The sequence below is a fragment of the Nannobrachium achirus genome (genome assembly GCF_963921795.1).
Source record: "Nannobrachium achirus genome assembly, chromosome: 12".
In the NCBI taxonomy this organism is placed as follows: domain Eukaryota; kingdom Metazoa; phylum Chordata; class Actinopteri; order Myctophiformes; family Myctophidae; genus Nannobrachium; species Nannobrachium achirus.
The window spans coordinates 36,483,387-36,503,473 of record NC_137832.1 but is presented as its reverse complement, the minus strand read 5'-3'; the positions used below and the strand labels follow the sequence as shown (position 1 = coordinate 36,503,473).

The following is a 20,087-nucleotide window of genomic DNA, read 5'->3' as shown; positions in this document are numbered from 1 at the left end:
ATCTGAGCAGAGAGCAGTGAATAGAAACCAGGCTTTTCGCCTGGCGACGAGAGCTTACTACAACGAGCATAGAAGCCGAAGAGACTCATTCAGTGACTGACAACAACAACACAGCCACCGACAAACACTGACAGATCCGACAGATCCGCCTTGTCATAATGCCGGTGGTGTAAAGTAATTAAGTACATTTACTTAAGTACTGTACTTAAGTACAATTTGGGGTATTTGTAGATTTTGTACTATTTCCAATTTCCAATACTTTTACTTCTACTCCACTATATGAGGCAAATATTGTACTTTTACTCCACTACAATTATTTGTAAACTTTAGTTATAGGCGAGTTACTTTACATAAAATACATGATAATACTATAAAACATACATGAACCACTTTAGCCCTTTATACATAAGATATTTGAAAATATAGCAGATCTACAAGATAGCAATTGTGTCGCATTGCTATGCGTTGTGAGCTAGATCTTCAAACATTTTGTACTTTTGGTGCTTTAAAGTATATTTATTTTGATGTCTATACTTTCGTAATTTAACTCAAATATATTTTTAATTCCAGACTTGTACTTGTAGGCTAATAGAGTATTTCTACATTGGTATTGATACTTTTATTTCAGTACAAAACATGGTAGTATGTAAACGATCGACTATTATCATTTACGAATGTATTTATGTTAAAAAAGTGAATGAATCAAATCATAAATTATTAATTTCATTCGGAATTAATCAATAGTAATATCTCATGACAGATAAAGACAGAGATTAATCGAAAAGAAAATCAATTAATACATATCTATTAGGGGTGCAACAATACTTGTATCGATATCGAACTGTTCAATATGAGGGTGTACCGAACCGCATGACCCTGTACCGAACAATACAATACAATACCACTCCACATCCACATTCCCCTGGAACCCCCTCAAGGACCCCTAGGGGTCCACAGAGCCCACTTAGAGAACCACTACTCTAGAGGTTGGGTACCGTATTGTTCAAAGTTAAAACAAAGAAATACGTATTTATAAAAATACATTTATAAATCAAGGACATGTTTATTTTTTGTATCAAAAAAATATCGAACCGTGACAACAAAATATCGAACCAAATCGAACCGTGAATTTTGTGTATCGTTGCACCCCTAATATCTATATGATAGCTACATATGAATTATCCATGGCTAGACTGTCCTGCCAAGTACAATTAAGGGCTTTTGGTGTTATAATTTTTTAGCATAATTGTATAAAGTACTCACTGTCAGCGTGCACGGCATCCACACTAATAATCTAATAGAATGATTTGGCAGCAGTAGGGCTGCTGGACTGTTATGTAGTTTACTGCCAGGTTTTTGAAGAACTACATGTCCCAGGATTATTTCGCACAATGACGTTACATTTGTGCGCTTCCGACTCTTTAGCCTTCGAAGCAAGAGGTCTTTATTAGCTGAATGTTTAAAATATTTAGCAAGGTATGTCCATTGTTTCGTATTGACAATGCAACATTTTATTACTCACACCTTTGTTTTGGATTAAGCGTTGATTTCTAGAATTGAACAATTGGTCAGATTGCTGTTATTTAGGTTTTGTTTGCATGTAATGTCCAATGTGCTTAATATTAGCTTGTTAGCATACGATATTTTTGATTATTAGTTATTACACTAATGGCCAAAGTGTTTGACAAATAATGAGTATGAGTCTTCATTCATCTCGAAAGCATCTTTTGTACTAGTCATGAAATTCCAGTCTATTTTAAAGTTTATTTTGTACAAAAATAATTGCCTGATATTAGACCTGTTAGTTTGGGGAAGGAAGAACTGTTCCTCAGTAAAATAAATAGCATTTTGATCAGTGTTGAGTTGACTTATTTTAAAAATATATATTCATTCCATACCAATTCATAATTGCCTATATCTTAAACAAATTGGCTAAGAAGCTGCTTACTTTCCTCTATTTTCCATTTTGTTTTCCGACTGTCTTATCTTATGACGTTTTTAGCATACTGTGTTTTATTTGTCTGTCATTTAGGTCTACTGTACAAAGGGACCCCAATTTAAACAAGCCCAATCAATCAATTAATCAATCAAATTGTTAGTTTATACCTGTCATCTGATCTATTGTACATGCAAACAGAATTGTGTCTGGACTCAAGACATGGTCTCAAGCAAACGGTGGTTGGAGGACAGGTTTTTCTTCTTTATCAGTGTGTCTGGGTCCAGTGCACTCTGGTTCGTGATTAGCGCCTTTTTAGGTTATAATTTAAGAGTCCTAATTAGTTATACAGAACACAGTGGTAATCCCTTGCTGGTTGACTTTACAGCTGATTTATACTTAGTTGTATGCCGGTGTCTCCATCTGACAATAGCAGATCTACAAGCTCACAACGTGTTGTGAGCTTGTAGATGGCAAATTTCCCCCATTATACACGGGTTAAGCCCAACTGTGCATGTATGTTTGGGTATACACTGCTGTACCAAGACCTTTCGAGAAGTGTCTACTTTTTGGGGATGTGGAGATTGTATAGGGCAGGTTGACTTTTGCCAAACAAATTTTTGGAACAAAATGTCTCAAATCATGCATGCAGTGTCACATTGCCGTTAAAGGCCGAAGAGGACATGGCACCCTTCTCACATTGGCCTATTATTATAGCGCCACCAGGAGGCCACAGAAACATACCTGACCTGGTGGACACCTGTGCTCGGAAGGGCACTGCTTCTAGTTTTCTTCTTCTTCATTATTTAGGGACAAAGTGCTGCTCCCACATCTATTCCACTGCAGAATGATCATAGAGAAGATCCTTTTTGGCAATAAGATCTCAGCTACAGTCAGATCTATTAATTAGTGAAGTAAAAGATCAAAGCACTCTCTTGATCTACAGTATGTATGTATGTATGTATGTATGTATGACATTGTATGTATTGATATTTTGAAAAAGTTCTACCTGTTTGCCATTTTCTTAAGCTGTAACTATGGTGATGAAGTCATCGGTTGAAGATGATGATGCTGGCTGGGGACTGGGCATCCCTGAGAAGATGAAGAATAATGCCAACTGGGTTGATGTCACACGTGATTTCAAGGGGGCTTGTAAAGGTAGTCTCTCCCTCTGTCCTTTTCCTCTGCATGCTGTCACTTGTTCTCGTTCTTACTCACTCACTCACTCACTCACTCACTCACTCACTCACTCACTCACTCTTTCTCACATTGTCTTGACGGTGTCAGACATATTCGCCTATGACAGATTCGCCAAAATCCATTTGGTGTTTGGTCCTTTCGCATGGCACTTTCGCCGTGGAGGAGAGTCTTTTCACCTACCCTGTCTGGCTCATTCACTGCAGTTGAAGAGCCATTTCGCCTACCCTCAGACTGTCCATGTTTGCATGACAGTGGTGTTACCTCACCTGTCAAACGGTGACCATTACACACGGCTATCCTATGCACTCCATAGAAATCACATTAATACAGATTAGAGCTATTGGAATAATAGTCCCTCTCCCTCCCTGTAGTCTAGTGCTTGTTTGCTTTAATAATGTAATAATAGCATATCTTTCTTCCTATTGGCTTCTTCCATAATGAATTATGAAATGCATATGATTGCCAAACACAACACAAGGGGTCAAGACAAATGAATCTAACAGTTTATTTGACAAATGTTAAAATTAATGTCATGTCTTTAAAATAAGTAAAATCTTTTTTTGCCATGTCCATGGTGTTTATAGTATTTGCGCAGTGCACGTATCAATTCATTATGTGGACGCACCTGATTCCAATAGCTCTAAACTGTATTGATGTTATTTCTATGGAGTGCATATAGGATAGCCGCACTGTTTGACACGACTGTCACAGTCAATATTTAAATGAACGGCGGTGAATCGGCCATACAGAGTAGGTGAAAAGACCCTCCTCCACAGCGAAAGTGCCATGCGAAAGGACCAAATGCAATTTGGCGAATTGGTCATAGGCGAAAGGGCTGGTGACCGTCTAGAAACATTGAAATTTTGAAAAGCAAGTTTGACCTGTTCTTTTTTTAATTGAATGCAGAACTGAGCCTTGGCGAGTTGCTTCATGACAAACTGTGAGTATATCAATATATATACTGTATAATGATATAACACATTTTACGGGAAACTTTGATGGGACGTATTGGCGGATGCAGAGATAGCATTATTTTGTCAGCTTCCCTTGCAATGTTACCCAAACAGCATGGTACAATACAAGTTAGAAAAAACAAAACATAAAATGTTCAAATATGAAAATGCAAGGTTTCTGCCCAACAGTGACGATATACGTATCATCTGAGTCTCCATTCTGGTGTGCTACATGTAGGTTTGGCCTGTTTGAGGCCATGTCGGCCATCGAGATGATGGATCCTAAGATGGATGCTGGAATGATCGGCAATCAGGTCAACAGGAAGGTTCTGAACTTTGAACAGGCTGTCAAGGTATGATACCACTATAACCTATCTACTATTATGTCATATAATGCAGTTGTTCTCAAAGTGGTGTCTGGGGACCCCTCAGTGATCCTTGAGGAGGATCTCTAATACAGGTCTGTATTAGAGGATGACACAGGAGTGGATTTTCACTCCTGTCTCGTCCCACTCCCGCAGAAAAAATCCTGTCCCATCCCAATCCTGGGCCAGAGTAAAAAAATTAATCCCGTCCTGTCCCACTCCTGTACAATGACTCCTGGTCCCATCCCGCTCCTGGTCAAAATCACTCCTGTTCACATCCCGCTCCTGAAAAAAAATTAAAAAAGTAAATTGTGCAGATGTTTTTCTATTTTGATCCATATTATATTTGATATCATGTTTATTATTATATAATGTATAATTTTATAATGTTTGCAGTTCAAATACCTCACTTTCCTGTGCCATTTATTTCTGCGATTTGATGAACTGGTCTGGGATGATTCCCGCTCCTGCCCACTCCTGTTGATTTTCATTCCTGTCCCGTCCCGATCCTGGCATTAATACAAATTTGACTCCTGTCCTGCGGGAATCCCACGGGACCCACGTGAATTCCTGTCAAATGTCATCCTCTAGTCTGTATCTCAGAGAGTGTAAACCAATTTAGGCCGGGACCCATTTGGGGGATTTTACCTTTCAAACCGGGAGCCCCTTTTGGGTTTGTTGTTGCCATGTACAGTAAATGGGTTAACGTTCACTGAGTAGTTCACAGTCTAGATTTGGGTCGTAGAAATAAAATTGCATCAAACTGGGGGTCCTTCAATTTAAAATGTTAACCACTTCTATAAAGTACTGTAAGTAAATCAATAAAAACTGTTTAATCTCATGATTGACAGCCATGCATTCTTAAAGCTATTCTTTAATTACATGGACTGCAGCGTCATAAAACATACTTGACATGAAATAAGGTCAACTTGGAGTGCTCTGGTGGCTCAACCACACGATATACTTTGTCAAATGTAATACCCTTTTGACAAGTGTCATTTTACAGTAATGGGGTATTTTCCGTTTGGAAAGGTGTTCATGCGAGTGTAACTGAAAACATAGCATGCAGCCATGTAAGGGCAATGTCCTTGATTCCATTCCTGCCTCATAATCTGTGTTGCATGTACAGTAATCCCTGCTCTCTGCCCTCACTTTTCCTTTCTCCTCTCTAAAACAAAAGCCATGGAAATTAACATAAGGAAACACAAGATAGATGTTACAAATTTTACTGTAGCTATTGTAAACATTGAAATTGAATTGCATTTGGTACATTCTGTAGCCTATAGTTTGTGGCTGGCGTTATGGACTTGGGAAATTATACTTTGAACTTCTCTTGGATAGTCTACTCTATGTTGTCAAAATAGTTGTGTATTATGCTCATACACATACAGTAAATGCAATATTATTGCGGTACACTCCGCCAGAGTCTTATTACTTTCCTTGGGTTATCATTTGTATGTTGATACAAGTTGGTATGTTGATGTATGCATGCATAACATATGTCTTAAGGGTTAAGGCCCATTTCCACTGGAGACAGTTTGAATGGAGACAGATATTTTTGTATCTGGCCCAGTGGGAATGGGCCACTTTAACCTTATAAATATCTAATCATATAATTACACATTTCTGTCACTGGTTTAGGATGGTGCCATCAGGGTGAGGGACCTGAGTTTACCTGATCTGATAGGGATCATAGACACCTGTTTCTGCTGCTTGGTATGATTCACTTGCTTAACTCATAGTTATTAGTTATGTGCATACTGTATATGTACAAAAATATGGTCTGTGAAAATAAAACAAAATCCTAACCTAACTTAGTTAAAATATGTGTGATGTTGTGTCTGTGTCTTTGCATCTGTGTATATGCTATGTGTAGATCACGTGGTTGGAGGGCCACTCTCTAGCCCAGACTGTCTTCACCTGTCTGTACATCCACAATCCAGACTTAATAGAGGACCCAGCTCTTAAAGCCTTTGCCCTGGGAATCCTCAAAGTTTGTGACATAGCTCGTGAGAAGGTCAACAAGGCTGCTGTGTTTGAAGAGGTAAGCTGATTGTACAAATCTTACATTCAGTGTGATAACTTTTTCCTGGGTCTGAAAATGTTATTATGGTTTGTTGAGCATTTTTGTTGTCAAAATAATATAGTCTGCAAATGCGCAGTCAGGACTACTGTCCATCTAAAGCGTGATTTAGATGGTTGCACGCTTGTAAATCAGCTATTTTCAGCATGCAACACAGATGTACAATGAAGTATAAATGAAGCATAAGCCATCACAGACCATAAATATTTCAGTATTTACATTGGCCAACCTGATGAATTACTGTATGCACTTCTACAGGAAGATTTCCAGGCCATGACCTATGGCTTCAAGATGGCAAATAATGTTACAGACCTGCGGGTTACAGGTAAAGAATCATCATAATCTGGTTATCCATTTTCACATTTAATTAGTTCCAAGTAAGCTCCAAATGTGAAGAGGTTCCAGTATTATACTGAATATACACTATATCCATTATTACTTAATTAGTTATAGAAACTAATTGTGTGGTTGTGTGTGTGTCTGTCTATCCTATAAGGTATGCTGAAAGATGTGGAGGATGAGTTACAGAGGCGGGTTAAGGTAAATGGTTCTTTGTACATCTTTCTGCGTTTGCCATTTTGCTCACATCCTGCTGAAACTAGTTCGGCTTGGACCCTGATAGTGACTTTTACATTTGACCCCCCCTCAGAGCACACGCAGTCGACAGGGTGAGCAGCGAGACCCGGATGTGGAGCTGGAGGTAAGTCTGACTCTGCCTCTGCAGTGTTTTACTGTTGGCACTGTTCTTTCTGATCTACAAGCTCAGAACCTGTTGCAACACGACAACGTTGTGACATTTTAGATCGGCTATTTCAGCAAATGTTCCCACCAGAATAGGGATACTTTATTTACCTGATGTGCGATAACTGATGTGCGATACGCTGATGTTACCTTTTTCTAGGTTTTTAGACTCTCATGAAAGTTTAAATATTCTCAACTTTTCAGCACAAGGAGCAGAGTTGCACCTTCCTGTTTTGATTCTGATAGATGTGGTAGGAAGTAGAATGGCGGGACAATGGCAAATGGACATTAGAACATTTGCCAGACTCAAGTTTAATATTAGACTCAAGACTCGCCACCGTCTTGAATTCGTTTTTTTCTCCACATGATTAATGATTTCTCCACATGATTAATGAATTGATGACCCAGTTATGCATGCTGACCCGCTCCACAGGGGCACCACACTATTCTTCCTGAAGCGCTATTTTACCAAGGCATTTTTGTAGCATCTGCACCTGTGTGATCACCCCCATAATATGCTTTAGTGAAGCAGTCAGAAGTCCTGTTTACTAAAGTAACTAACATAGATTTATCAAAACATACTAAAAATACTCCAATCCTATGCAGTGACATGGCCTGGTATTTTAGAGAGAAATTCCATTATGGAATGCCCTGCCATTTTCGACACAGAATAATCTGTGTCTGGATGGTGTAAACAAAATAGACCATTGTGTTTTGTTCCTCATGGTACCACAAAGACTAGCAAACAACATCCCAATTTTTCACTTGAATGTAAGCACTTAAAACTTGTTTAACCCTTCAGCCTTCAATAAAGATGTTTTTCTTTTCTCACAGCACCAGCAATGTTTGGCACTTTTCAACAGAATCAAGTTCACACGCCTTTTATTGACTGCACTGATCGCCTTTACAAAGAAAGAGGTAATGCACAGCCCCATGCGTTAACAATAAAGGATCATACAGCATTGACATGGCTACAGCGCTATGCTGCAGACAACAGTAAAACAAATGTAATCACTGCTGTCAGAGTTTGTGTGTGTGTTTGTGTTCAGACACACATTTATACATAGGTAAAGTGTAATTATATTAAAGGGCCAAAATGGAAATAAGCTCTCAAGCTTTTTTGTGTTGTGTTTTATCCCTTTGAAATACAATTGTTGTTCATGTACATATGCATTTTGGTCAATGAAAACATCAATCAATCAAACCCTCCTTATCAGACCAGCTCAGTGGGCGAGGCCCAGAAGCTGATGGCTCAAGCAGCTGATCTCCTGCCATCCATCCACTCCAGTGTCCAATATGGTATCCAATCACAGAATGATACCACTAAAGGAGGTAAACAGTAACACACACACATACACTGTAAAATGAGTGTTATTTGCCGCTGAGAGTGTACAAATGTAACCATTATATGATATGATAATATAATATATAATGACATATATGTACAATGTTGCTTTATAAAATATGAACATACTGTATATACGTATATAATATGATACTACTTACACGTTCCCAACGTTTTAGCTCAAGACCCAAAAGTGACATTTGGTGAAATATACAAGCTCACAGTCACAACGCATCGCAATGTGACGCATTGTTTTTCTTTTTTTTCCTCCCAGATCACCCTATCATGATGGGCTTTGAACCTCTGGTCAATCAGAGACTGCTGCCCCCCACCTTCCCCCGCTACGCCAAGATCATCAAGAGAGAGGACATGGTGGCCTACTTCAGCAAGCTCATAGAACGTATCAAGACGGTCTGTGACGTTATCAATACCACCAACCTTCATGGCATACTGGTGAGGGATTAACCACCTAAACCCCCCCCCCCCCCCCCCCCCCCCCTTTTCCCCGCTACACCAAAGTCTTCACCGAAAATAGCCGATATAAGATAAGATAAGATGAGGCCTTTATTGATCCAGAGAGGGAAATACAGTTGCCGAAGACGAGCAGTTAAAAAATAAATAAACAAAATACAGATTACAGAGTAAGGAAGAAGTACTGTATCTAATATTTACATTCCTCTTAGAGCCGCATCCCACTTCCAAGCCCATTCACGCCCACTTCACATCCACTTCAAGTCATAGGTAGGGAGAGCAGATGTCGGTAGAACCCTATGCCGTCCGCTAATTCGCTAGCCGTCGCCATGGTGCCAGCCTATAGAATAAACCTTCCGCACTCCCAGGCTATGGGATCAGTGCAAGGCTATGGGATCAGTGCATGGTGAGCTACGTTACACTTCCACTGCACAGACGGAACGTTACAACACAGTCCCGGCTACAACAAGAAGAGCATCAACACGTATTTTTCTTCTCCAGTGACAATGACGACCATAAGCCCAAGTACAGCATGGACCGCCCGCTACTGTGTGTGTATGATGTTTTAAGCATTGTTTCCCAAGCACTGGGTCTCGACCCACGGGTGGGTAAGCCTGGTGGGCAAGGTTAACGGGTGGGTCGCGGAATGGGACTGTGTGTGTGTGTGGCAATGTTGTGTATTGTAACTGTGTCTTCTATTGCAAACAGTGCTAAACTCTTCAATCAATCAATCAGTCTATACAATAAGGTGAAGTCTAGAATTGAGCGGCCGCACAGCGGCTGTGAATTTCTAGTAGTATACACAGCATGATGGGACATCACAGAAAAAGTATCACCAGTAAGACGCCCTAAGGGCGAGAAGCGACCAGCGACCTCGCTGAAACATCAGAGCTTCTTAATACGGCACAGTTAAGATTTGAACTATTAATATGGCCGGTCGAGTCATCTTTGTGATGTCAGAACAGGTCAGCTACAGTATATCCATATCTGGAGTCCGTGAGGTCATATCTGTAGAGGTATTGGCCAGCTCCATATATGGAGATTTCTTTTGGCCATATGACATGATCTGCAGGTTTTCTTACTAAATGCGACCCATCAGTAAGTTGGAAAGAGAATATAATTCTTCACATACAAACCCTCACCGCTTATCCTTTCTCAAAAACTTAATTGGTGTGAACATTGTGTTTGGGGTATTTCTAGGACTTCTTCTGTGAATTCAGTGAGCAGTCTCCCTGTGTCCTCTCCCGATCTCTACTACAGGTAAGCTAACAGCAATCAACATTTGGGTCAGTGGACTTTCTCATATACTACTTTATAACATTGTGAAAAAGAATACCTCTGTGATGATGTAGCACAATAAGACATTAAAAAACATTAGAGTGTGTGTACAGTCAAAAATGTTTTTCTTTTCTTTCTTTTTTCTGTGGCCACAGACTACGTTCCTGATAGATAATAAGAAAGTGTTCGGGACCCACCTGATGCAGGATATGATCAAAGATGCTCTCAGATACTTTGTCAGCCCACCTGTCCTCTCCTCAAAGTAAGTTTAGTTAATTCAGTCATTTACGTTTTATAAAATACATTTGTTTGTGACGTTTTATGCTTGCATGACACAGGTTGAATCTGCATGCTAGCGCTTGATTGTGTGTGTGTGTGTGTGTGTGTGTGTGTGTGTGTGTGTGTGTGTGTGTGTGTGTGTGTGTGTGTGTGTGTGTGTGTGTGTGTGTGTGTGTGTGTGTGTGTGTGTGTGTGTGTGTGTGTGTGTGTGTGTGTGTGTGTTCTCATCCAGGTGCTGTCTTTTCAACAACCACCAAGCCAAGGACTACATAGACTCATTTGTCACACACTGCTCCAGGGTATGTCCTTCCCTGACTAATTTTAGTTTTAACCATGTTGGGTTTGCCATTGAAGCAAAGGTAAAGCTATCATCACTTTACTTGAAGCTACACTAAATGTTAAAATCGAACCTCTGTTCGAAGTGGAGCTGTGTGTGTGTGTGTGTGTGTGTGTGTGTGTGTGTGTGTGTGTGTGTGTGTGTGTGTGTGTGTGTGTGTGTGTGTGTGTGTGTGTGTGTGTGTGTGTGTGTGTGTGTGTGTGTGTGTGTGTGTGTGTGTGTGTGTGACTCAACAGCACCTCTCTGGTCACCCAGGGTTACTACATACAGGCTACATACAGACCCACAGACCCGATGTAGTTGTTAAGCGACCCTTATTTGTGTTTTTATGTGGCTGGCTAACCTGTTGCTACTTGCTAATCAAAGAAACTGGCAGAATAGGAGCACTACTATCTAGTAATCATAAACACAGTAAAATATGTCTGCTACTGATGTTTCATAGTGAGATTGATACGATCGCATGTTACCACGGCAGGCAACTGCCGTCGCTGAGTTATTTGGACAGGAGTTCTTGGAAAACCCCACCCACGCTGCTCAGAAGCCTCGACGTCGAGTCGAAAAGACGCTGATTTGCCGTACAGATTTTCAACTCAGGAGTCACTAGACCCCTGAATCGCCTAAACAAATGTTTTAAATGGTAGTGGCTAGCGATTCAGGGGCTGAGCCAGGCTACAAGCAGATTTGATCTATTAGCTCAGTGGTAAAATGAGGGACCTGGGTTCGAGTCTCAAGTAGGACATGAAAGTTAATGGTTAAATTGTGTGTGTGGATGTGTGTCATTTCTCCTTACAGCCGTTCTGTAGTCTGATACAGATCCATGGTCACAACCGAGCCAGGCAGAGAGACAAACTAGGACACATCCTGGAAGAGTTTGCTACACTGCAGGATGAGGTTCGCCCTCTCACTTTCCTCTGTCATTATCTCTTGTCTGCTTTGTTCGTTCATTCTTTTGTTCCTGCCTGCAGCAGTGCAATGCAGGGTGCAGTGTCTGTGTGTATGTGGACCAGTGAACACATTTTCATGAAACTGAGGCCTTTTTGCCTTCTTTCCATTGTTCCTTTTCTCAACCTTTTCAGGCCGCGACCCCCAAATTAATCGTATTTGAACTGGGGACCGCCCCAACCTGATGAGCATTAAGAGTTGAGGCATTACATATAACACGGTTCTATTGTGAAAATAAACGATCTACATCCTCACAACGAGCATGTAGATCTGCTATTTTCACAATAGAACAGTTTTCACAATTTCTGCCTCTAATATTTGACAATTTGGCCTATGTTTAATTTGTCATTTTAGAGGTATTAAAAAGTCCTTAAATTGTCACTGTAGAAATGTGCAAATACTCTCCATACACTTGGTTTATTTATCATCTGGGGACCCCCCAAAATAATCTGGGACCCCCCCCACAGGTTGAGAACCACTGCCTTAGGTTGTCGTCTGTGTCCCTACAGGCAGAGAAGGTGGACGCGGCGCTGCATAGCCTGCTGATGAAGCTGGAGCCTCAGAGACAACACCTAGCTTGTCTGGGCACCTGGATCCTCTACCACAACCTGAGGATCATGATCCAGTACCTGCTGAGCGGCTTTGAACTGGAGCTGTACAGCATGCACGAGTACTACTACATCTACTGGTAAGAGCACCCGCACTGCACAGTGAAAGACAACATGCACGAGTACTACTACATCTACTGGTAAGTAAGAGCACTCACACTTTATAAACACACAGACAAGCACACAATTATGAGATAATCTCTATTGCACTGAACTAGCACAACGAGCAGTGCTCCCTCCAGTGGTGAGAAAGGAGGAGCAGTCTCCTATGCACACACACACACACAAGTACACACTGAACTTCTTTTTTGGAGCGGTGGAGCCGCCTCCCAATGTTTTGCTTTGTCTGTCTGTCCCTGTTAGGATGAACTTTGACCAAGTGTATATTTCTTTAGTACAATGGTGCGTGGCCGGAGTTACAGTATGTTTCATTAGTACAACGCTGTGTGGCCGGAGCATGTAGATCTGCTATTTTTACAATAGAAGCGTGTTATACTAAATGTAATGCCTCAACTCTTAGTGCTCTTCAGGGTGGGGGGGTCCCCAGTTCAAATATGATTATTTTGGGGGTCGTGGCCTCAAAAGGTTGAGAACCACTGGACTAGAGGCCAATAAATAAGTCGCCCTAATTGTGTGTGTCTGTACTGTAGGTACCTGTCAGAGTTCCTCTATGCCTGGCTCATGTCCACGCTGAGCAGAGCGGACTCCTCTCAGATGGCAGAGGAGAGGATACTGGAGGAGCAGCAGAAAGGACGCAGCAGCAAGAAGACCAAGAAGAAGAAGAAAGGTAACAAACAGCCACTGCACATTACACTGGATGTTTTTTAATTTGGACACATTAAGAAAATAACCTCTTATGCAAACAAAGGTTTGGTTGCTGTTCACATTTGTTAAACAAATAACAGATCTTATTTTCTGCATAAATGGAAAAATCATAAACTCTTCAGAGAGTATCCACTCTTTAGTGGCTTCCTAGTTCTTATACATGTACTGTATTTGTCAGTATTAATCTTATGTTTGTGTTTTATGGACAGCACGCCCTCTCAGCAAGGAGATCACCATGAGCCAAGCTTACCAGAACATGTGCGCTGGCATGTACAAGGTATACCAGAATCACACAGATACACACGCACGCACACAATGCATCAGGTTAGTGTCCCTTTTCACACCATCTGTGTCCCTCTCTCTGCAGACCATGGTAGCGTTGGACATGGATGGGAAGGTGCGTAAGCCGCAGTTTGAGCTGGACAGTGAGCAGGTTCGCTATGAGCATCGCTTCGCCCCCTTCAACAGTGTGGTTACTCCCCCACCTGTACATTATGTCCAGTTCAAGGTAGGGACCTTTGCTTGTGTGGATGTGTATAATGCCTCAACTTCTAGCTGTGTTTCATTCTTACCCTGAATTCTGAACTAAGACCTGAATTTACCTCTGGTGATTAATAAATGTTTATCTTGTCTTTTCTTTTTCTGTCCTCTTTGCAGGAAATGTCCGATCTGAAGAAATACAATCCTCCGCCAGGTTCGGCTGACCTATACCTTGCAGCCAGCAAGCATTTTCAGCAGGCCAAGCTCATCCTAGAAAATGTGCCCTGTCCAGACCCAGAGGTCAGGAAATATGTTGTTTTTCTTTTGTTGTTTTTTTTTCAATGGCAGATTCGTCTTGTTTCCAGGTTAACCAAAGTACATTATCAATCTCAATTCCAAAAGCCTCCGAGCCCATATTCTAAAGCCAGGAAATATAAATTATCTGATTCTTTTGGGACAGCATTCACAAAAAAGACTCTCTATAACGTGTAGCCGATACAATAGTTCATTGTGCCATATTAATGCCCTTTTTAAGCGCAAGTCAGAAGTTCAGGCCTGTTAATACTGCCACCTGCTGGATCTTTTCTACTATGTCATTAGTGTGATTTCACACCAGTGTGTACAGTTGAGAAATGATTGCTTACAGGCATCATTAGAAACCCATCATCCAAGTTAGAATTTAAGGATCATCGCTTCTTTGTGTGTCCAAGTTAACATTACTGTTCTGCTATAATCTGTGAAAAGATGCAACACCATTGTTTCCTACAAAACAATTATTTTAGAATATGTTGCCCAAACTTCAAGTATAAGAAGTACACTATTAGGTAACGGAACATAAATAGGCTGACAAATGTCTTCAAACAATAATTGACAACATAGAAAATGTAAATGTATATGGGGAAAATGCAAAGTTTCCCCATTAAATGCCATTGAGGAAGTTTTTATTGTACTATTATTATTTATTTATTTTAGTTTTTGCCCAAAAGATATATAAAAAATATATGAAAAGGGTAATTGAAAAAACACAGCCTCCTCACTTATGAGAAAGATGATATCAATCACCAGAACCAACAATGTTTCGACATGGTTAAAATGGAGTTTGAAGTTGGGTTTGTATAGGAATATCTATAGGATATCAAATATCTAAATACTGAATTGAGCCACTTAAAAACTGTCCAGGGTTTTTTTTCAGTGAAATATCCCTTTAATGCTACTGACTACACTAGGAAAGACGATATTAACCTTGATGGTTGTTTACAGGTCAACCGCATACTAAAGGTGGCCAAGCCCAACATTGTTGTGATGAAGCTATTGGCTGGAGGACACAAAAAAGAGACCAAGGTAATGCACCTTACACAGCTTTAATTAAAGTTCTACCAGAGTTGGTAGTAGTCACTATACAATGAACTCAGAACACTGTTTCGAGTAATGTGAACAATACAAATGCAAATGGCTTTAAATTCTGAATTTGGCTGCCTTTGGAAAAACTTGATAAAATTAAAGTTGCCAAGAAAAGATACCGGTAATTGTTTTTCACCTTCTATCTTATAACTTAAAAGCTAGTCATTATATACTTTTGCCAGATGGATACAATTTTGGACTACTGCACTTCTGCTCAGTAGAACCAAGTTAATGGAAATGCCAATGTTAACTTGACATAATGTTGCGTTTGTGTACAGCTCAAACCTAGAAAATCTTACTTCCATCATCAGGTGCTCCCAGAGTTCGACTTCTCCGCTCACAAATATTTCCCTGTGGTCAAGATCATATGAATCAGAAGTGCTCTGACTGGCAAACCAGCATTCCTGATGAACCCTACCATCACCCATGTGTGATGTTCCTGAACCCTATCCTTGTCTGAACAGACGTGTCTACCCGACAAGAAACACTTGAAGTTGCCGATTGCTTTTTTTTTTTTTTTGACTGAAGAAGAGAATGACACACATGAAACCACAGCCAAGAATCAGACTAACCTGACTGGACAGTATCAACATGCATCTGAACACATGCCTGGGTGGTGGTGGTGGTGGTGGTGGTGGTGGGGTGGTGTGTACACCAGAGGGTTGTTGAAAGCTCTGTCCACAAAGACATTGTCATGGTGTACAGAAGAAGTGTATTTCTTTTTCAACCGTCTCAGTTATTATGTGCATGCACCAAGGGCCATTTCTGTTGCCAAGTTTATGGATGTTGGTATTAAAGGACTGAAAAACAGCCCCTCTTTTACAGAATAAATCAACTTGTCTCTGTTGTGGTGTCAACATGTTTTGTTATTGCCTTGTCGCCCTTAACAAAGGAAAGACTTTGGCATCATCAGCCTTCCTCTCAACATGTACCACTATTAGCAATTTTATTTGTTGCCTAGTGCTGTACCTGTCATTCCTTGAATAAAGCTCAAATATACATTAAAATATGAGGGGGGGGGGGGGGAGACATATAGAATAGTATTATGTTGGGAGACAATAGACTCTGCATAAGTGTAGTCCTGTTCGATGATAATGTATGACCATATCGTTGCTGTCAGGCAGAAACAAGCCTATCCCCATCAACTTTTTTTTTTGTAAGTTAATGTCACACAAGTAGACAAAATTACTTCACTTCAGTTTCCTTTTATTTCTAGTTCAGAAGTGCAATGAATACGGGGCGGAGGTATTGGCCATTTTATGTATTGAAAATGAAGATGAAACATTGGATTACTTTGTGGATGTGCAGGGCACCAAAAAAATTACTGGCTTGCATTGTTTTTAATCATTGTATTGATCATTAGTTGAAGCAAAATGATATGGCTGTGAGCGCATTGAGCTGCCTATTGCTGCAGGCAAGTAGTGTTTTAATTTCATGTTAAAGATTATGATACACCAAAATGCTCTAAATAGATGCCCATGCACTAAGCACCCAACTGTGCAGTAGTTATCTTTATAATTTCTCAAATGATTTAAGCATGCACGTGTTCATTGGTGGTGCGGAGAGAGGTGCATCCAAGCTTTTTTCACACCTCTCAACCTACTGATCTCCCGCTTTATAGTCTGATGTGGGGACACCTTTACACCAAATCTCTTAGTTGAAATTATCGGATCTACAAGCTTGAGCTTGTAGATATAATTTCACTGAATGACTCATCCCAGAATAGGAACGTAATAGGGTTCATGTGGTAAATTGAATGAATTGAAGACACATTGTGGTAATTGAGGTGAGAATTTGGGCAACCCCAAGTCACTCTAAAGGTCAGTGGTAAAATGTCTGGATGGTGAGCTTATACTCTTCTGAATTATTTTGTTATCAATAACATCCAGCCCCTTCAGGTTAAGGGGCATCCTTGTAGGAACAAATTAACATTTTGTTATCAATAACATCCAGCCCCTTCAGGTTAAGGGGCATCCTTGTAGGAACAAATTAACATTAACATAGTGGACCAGCCCTCCACCTGTTTCAGTCTGCCCCAGTCAGAGTAGGCCTGTCTGTATGTCAATCTGATGGGTTATTCAAGAGTTTAAATCTTGCTTATGAAGTATGCAAATAAAGTACAATCTTGAAGGGCACTTTGCAGACCAGTGTAGACAGTGCTGCAGATTCTCAGTGGGATTGAGATTAGAGCTCAGTGAAGGACAATCCACTTGTTTGTCCAATATCATGCTTTGGCCCTGACACCATTGCTACAACTGATGTAAATAGAACTCCCATGTTTCTTTCCACCCGCCCCCCTTTTTTCTGCTTTTGTAATTGATGTTATCCTATGTTTACAGTTTACAGTTTAGGTATTTAGCAGACGCTTTTAATCCAAAGCGATTTACAACAAGCAGATAAAACATCACAATAATAAACAAGATAATATGTCAGTACATCAACAGCAATATAACAAATGCAAATGAATATCTATCTAGGAAACAATATAATCAGTCAAGGAAATAAAAGTTCTAAAAAACCTAAAAACAAATGCTAACTAGCTTCATGTATGGTCATTGAGTGTTTCAGTAGTGCTATGGGTTTAGGTGGAGTCTGAACAGGTGAGTCTTCAGTCCACAGCGAAAGCTAGCGAGTGAGTCCGTTGTTCTAAGTGCGACAGGGAGTTTATTCCACAACTTTGGGGCCAGGAGGGCAAACTGTCTCGGACGAGTGGATTTTTGCCCTGGGGTTTTTAGCGAGGGTTCTGTAAGCATCCCTGTGTTGGCTGACCTAAGTGAACGGGTGGGGGTGTAGGGGTTGATCAGGTTTTGGAGGTATATGTAAAGTACATGTACATGTAAAGTATATGTAAAGTACTATGTTCTATCAGTCTGTCTTCCAGTGTTATATGAGATACATAAAGTGGTTCCTATGTAAATAAGCCATAAAGCTTACTAGAATCTCCTTTTAGTTGACCGTGTACAAGTGATTTGTAGTCATGAAACTGTACTTTTTCTGTTGCAAACTGCTAATAAACTCTTCAATCAATCAATGAAGGGCTATACAAATACATTTCAGTTTGTTTAAAATAAATGAAAAAAGTTATCGAAAAAAACACGGCCTGCTCACGTATTAGAAGGGTAGTATGAGTCACCAGAAAAAATAATGGGTGTTTTTAATGAATCTATCATGGTTAAAATGAAGTTTGAAGTTACAATGGGTGTGTGTGGGGAGAAAAGCCCATAATATGTTTCCCTGTTGAAAGTGGAATATCCCTTTAAGTCCTGATCTCCCTGCAGGCTCGGTTATGTTTTTCTACTTGGATTCCTCTCAGTACCTCAAGGAGCTGCGTAGACTGAAAGGTAATTTCAACACAGCTGACATTTCATGGGCACTCTGGGCCTTTTACCTAGCCACAATATTTAAACCCTTTTGCAGAAAGGAGACCCTTTAGTCCAGCTGGTACCCGCAGCTGAACAAATCTAGAGATTTGGTATAGACAGGGGAGAAAAAGAGAGGACCAAGTTCAAGTTTACCAATAAAGGGTCTACGTGCACTGGATGAATGGCCATGAGTGTGCTCCGTTGAGTGGTTGAGTAGAGGTGGCTGTTCCCGACCTGCCAGGCTGTCCTGCCTACAAACGCTGTGTTGCCCTTAAGAGAGAACAATGGTACACAAGCTGAACACCTTAATTCTGTTTTAATATACAAGAAAATGAATTAAGACACATTAGGCATACAAGTGCAAGTTGCTTCCGCAGTAGGAAGTAGGTGCGTAGAACGTGGCACCACAACAAAGAACTAAGATTACAGATGTAACAGCATACACTTGAGTCATTTCAGATCTGTTGTGAAATCGGTTGTGATAGAATACCAACAAAGAAAAGTACAAGTGCAAAATTACAATAAAACTCCAACCTTGCCCTCGAGTCGAGCCATGCCATTGGCCAAAATCCACACAGTGCCACTAGCGGGGACAAATGTACAGGTTTAATTCCTAAGCAGAAGTGGTCAATCATATTTCAAAGCAATACATTATAAATGCAGAGAACAACGTTAAACAAAAATGATATATGCAAAGAAACAATATAAATTCAAGCCTACCAAGATTGCTGGACATCTTCTCAGGTCCAGGCAGAGAGGCATGTTAGTTCCTAGGCGCCTATAATAAACAATTGCTCAGAATTATTTTATGGGTCCCGCGACGACACATGCATCATGTATCAAAGGTGAAAACATCAAAAAGGACTTTATTTTTTAATAGTGGCAAATAGCTACTTGTATGTAGTTAATAAAGGACAGAAGCATGGATTTAATCTTATTACACAGGCACTGAGATCGGAGATCTGTTATTCTGTTATTTCTTTCTCCGTCTACTCTACTACCTCTGTGCTACAAAAACATGTTCGCCTGGTAGAGACACCATTACAAGATATGATCAATTAAACATGCCACAATATAAAAAACAAGGATGATAGTAATAGTCTCGGAACCTAAATATTTTTCCATACTTTTCAAGACCTGGAAAAGTTTGAAATTCCATACTTGTGATTCTCTTTGACCCTCTTCATGTACTCCGGCATGTCTTCAATTTGGTAGGGATAATCTTCAGCTGTGTAGGCAAGGCATGCACGACTTGTACGTCTGTGTCTTTGGCGTATTTTAGCCAAGTGCCCATTGTGTATGACTGGTACAGTCACTCGCTGTATCCAGCGCCTTGTCTATATGACTGCATGTATCAAGAGCAATACAAAATATTGTCCATACTTGCGTGCCACCATCTGCCTTGCGTTCCTGAGGGCACTAATGGGTCTGCGTATGTGGATGATTTGCATGCCCAGGTCTTCGAATTTAATTTGGTTCTC

General features: G+C 40.4%; 1 protein-coding gene across 2 annotated transcripts; it reads left to right on the top strand.

The window, feature by feature from the left end:
- The first annotated feature begins 1,419 nt into the window (after positions 1 to 1,419).
- Positions 1,420 to 16,090, top strand: naa35 (N-alpha-acetyltransferase 35, NatC auxiliary subunit). 2 transcript variants are annotated; one of them, XM_080739146.1, is made up of 23 exons: positions 1,420 to 1,476; positions 2,966 to 3,094; positions 4,043 to 4,076; positions 4,328 to 4,442; positions 6,096 to 6,170; positions 6,331 to 6,498; positions 6,796 to 6,862; positions 7,034 to 7,077; positions 7,187 to 7,237; positions 8,113 to 8,196; positions 8,496 to 8,610; positions 8,898 to 9,076; positions 10,295 to 10,354; positions 10,528 to 10,634; positions 10,884 to 10,950; positions 11,781 to 11,879; positions 12,440 to 12,618; positions 13,189 to 13,325; positions 13,573 to 13,640; positions 13,731 to 13,871; positions 14,021 to 14,143; positions 15,104 to 15,184; positions 15,607 to 16,090. In XM_080739146.1, the coding sequence occupies exons 2-23, from the start codon at positions 2,974 to 2,976 to the stop codon at positions 15,613 to 15,615; spliced, it is 2,124 nt and encodes a 707-aa protein (XP_080595272.1). In that variant the 5' UTR covers positions 1,420 to 1,476; positions 2,966 to 2,973; the 3' UTR covers positions 15,616 to 16,090. The 2 variants fall into 2 exon arrangements, with proteins under 2 accessions (XP_080595272.1, XP_080595271.1); XM_080739145.1 differs by having other exon boundaries at positions 15,556 to 16,090.
- The last annotated feature ends 3,997 nt before the right edge of the window (positions 16,091 to 20,087 follow it).

Coding starts and splice junctions, on each gene's coding strand:
- naa35 (XM_080739145.1), top strand. CDS start 2,974: ATGGTGATGAAGTCATCGGTTGAAGATGATGATGCTGGCTGGGGACTG. Junction 6,863..7,033: donor TACAGACCTGCGGGTTACAG/GTAAAGAATCAT, acceptor CTATCCTATAAG/GTATGCTGAAAGATGTGGAG. Junction 8,197..8,495: donor TCGCCTTTACAAAGAAAGAG/GTAATGCACAGC, acceptor CCTCCTTATCAG/ACCAGCTCAGTGGGCGAGGC.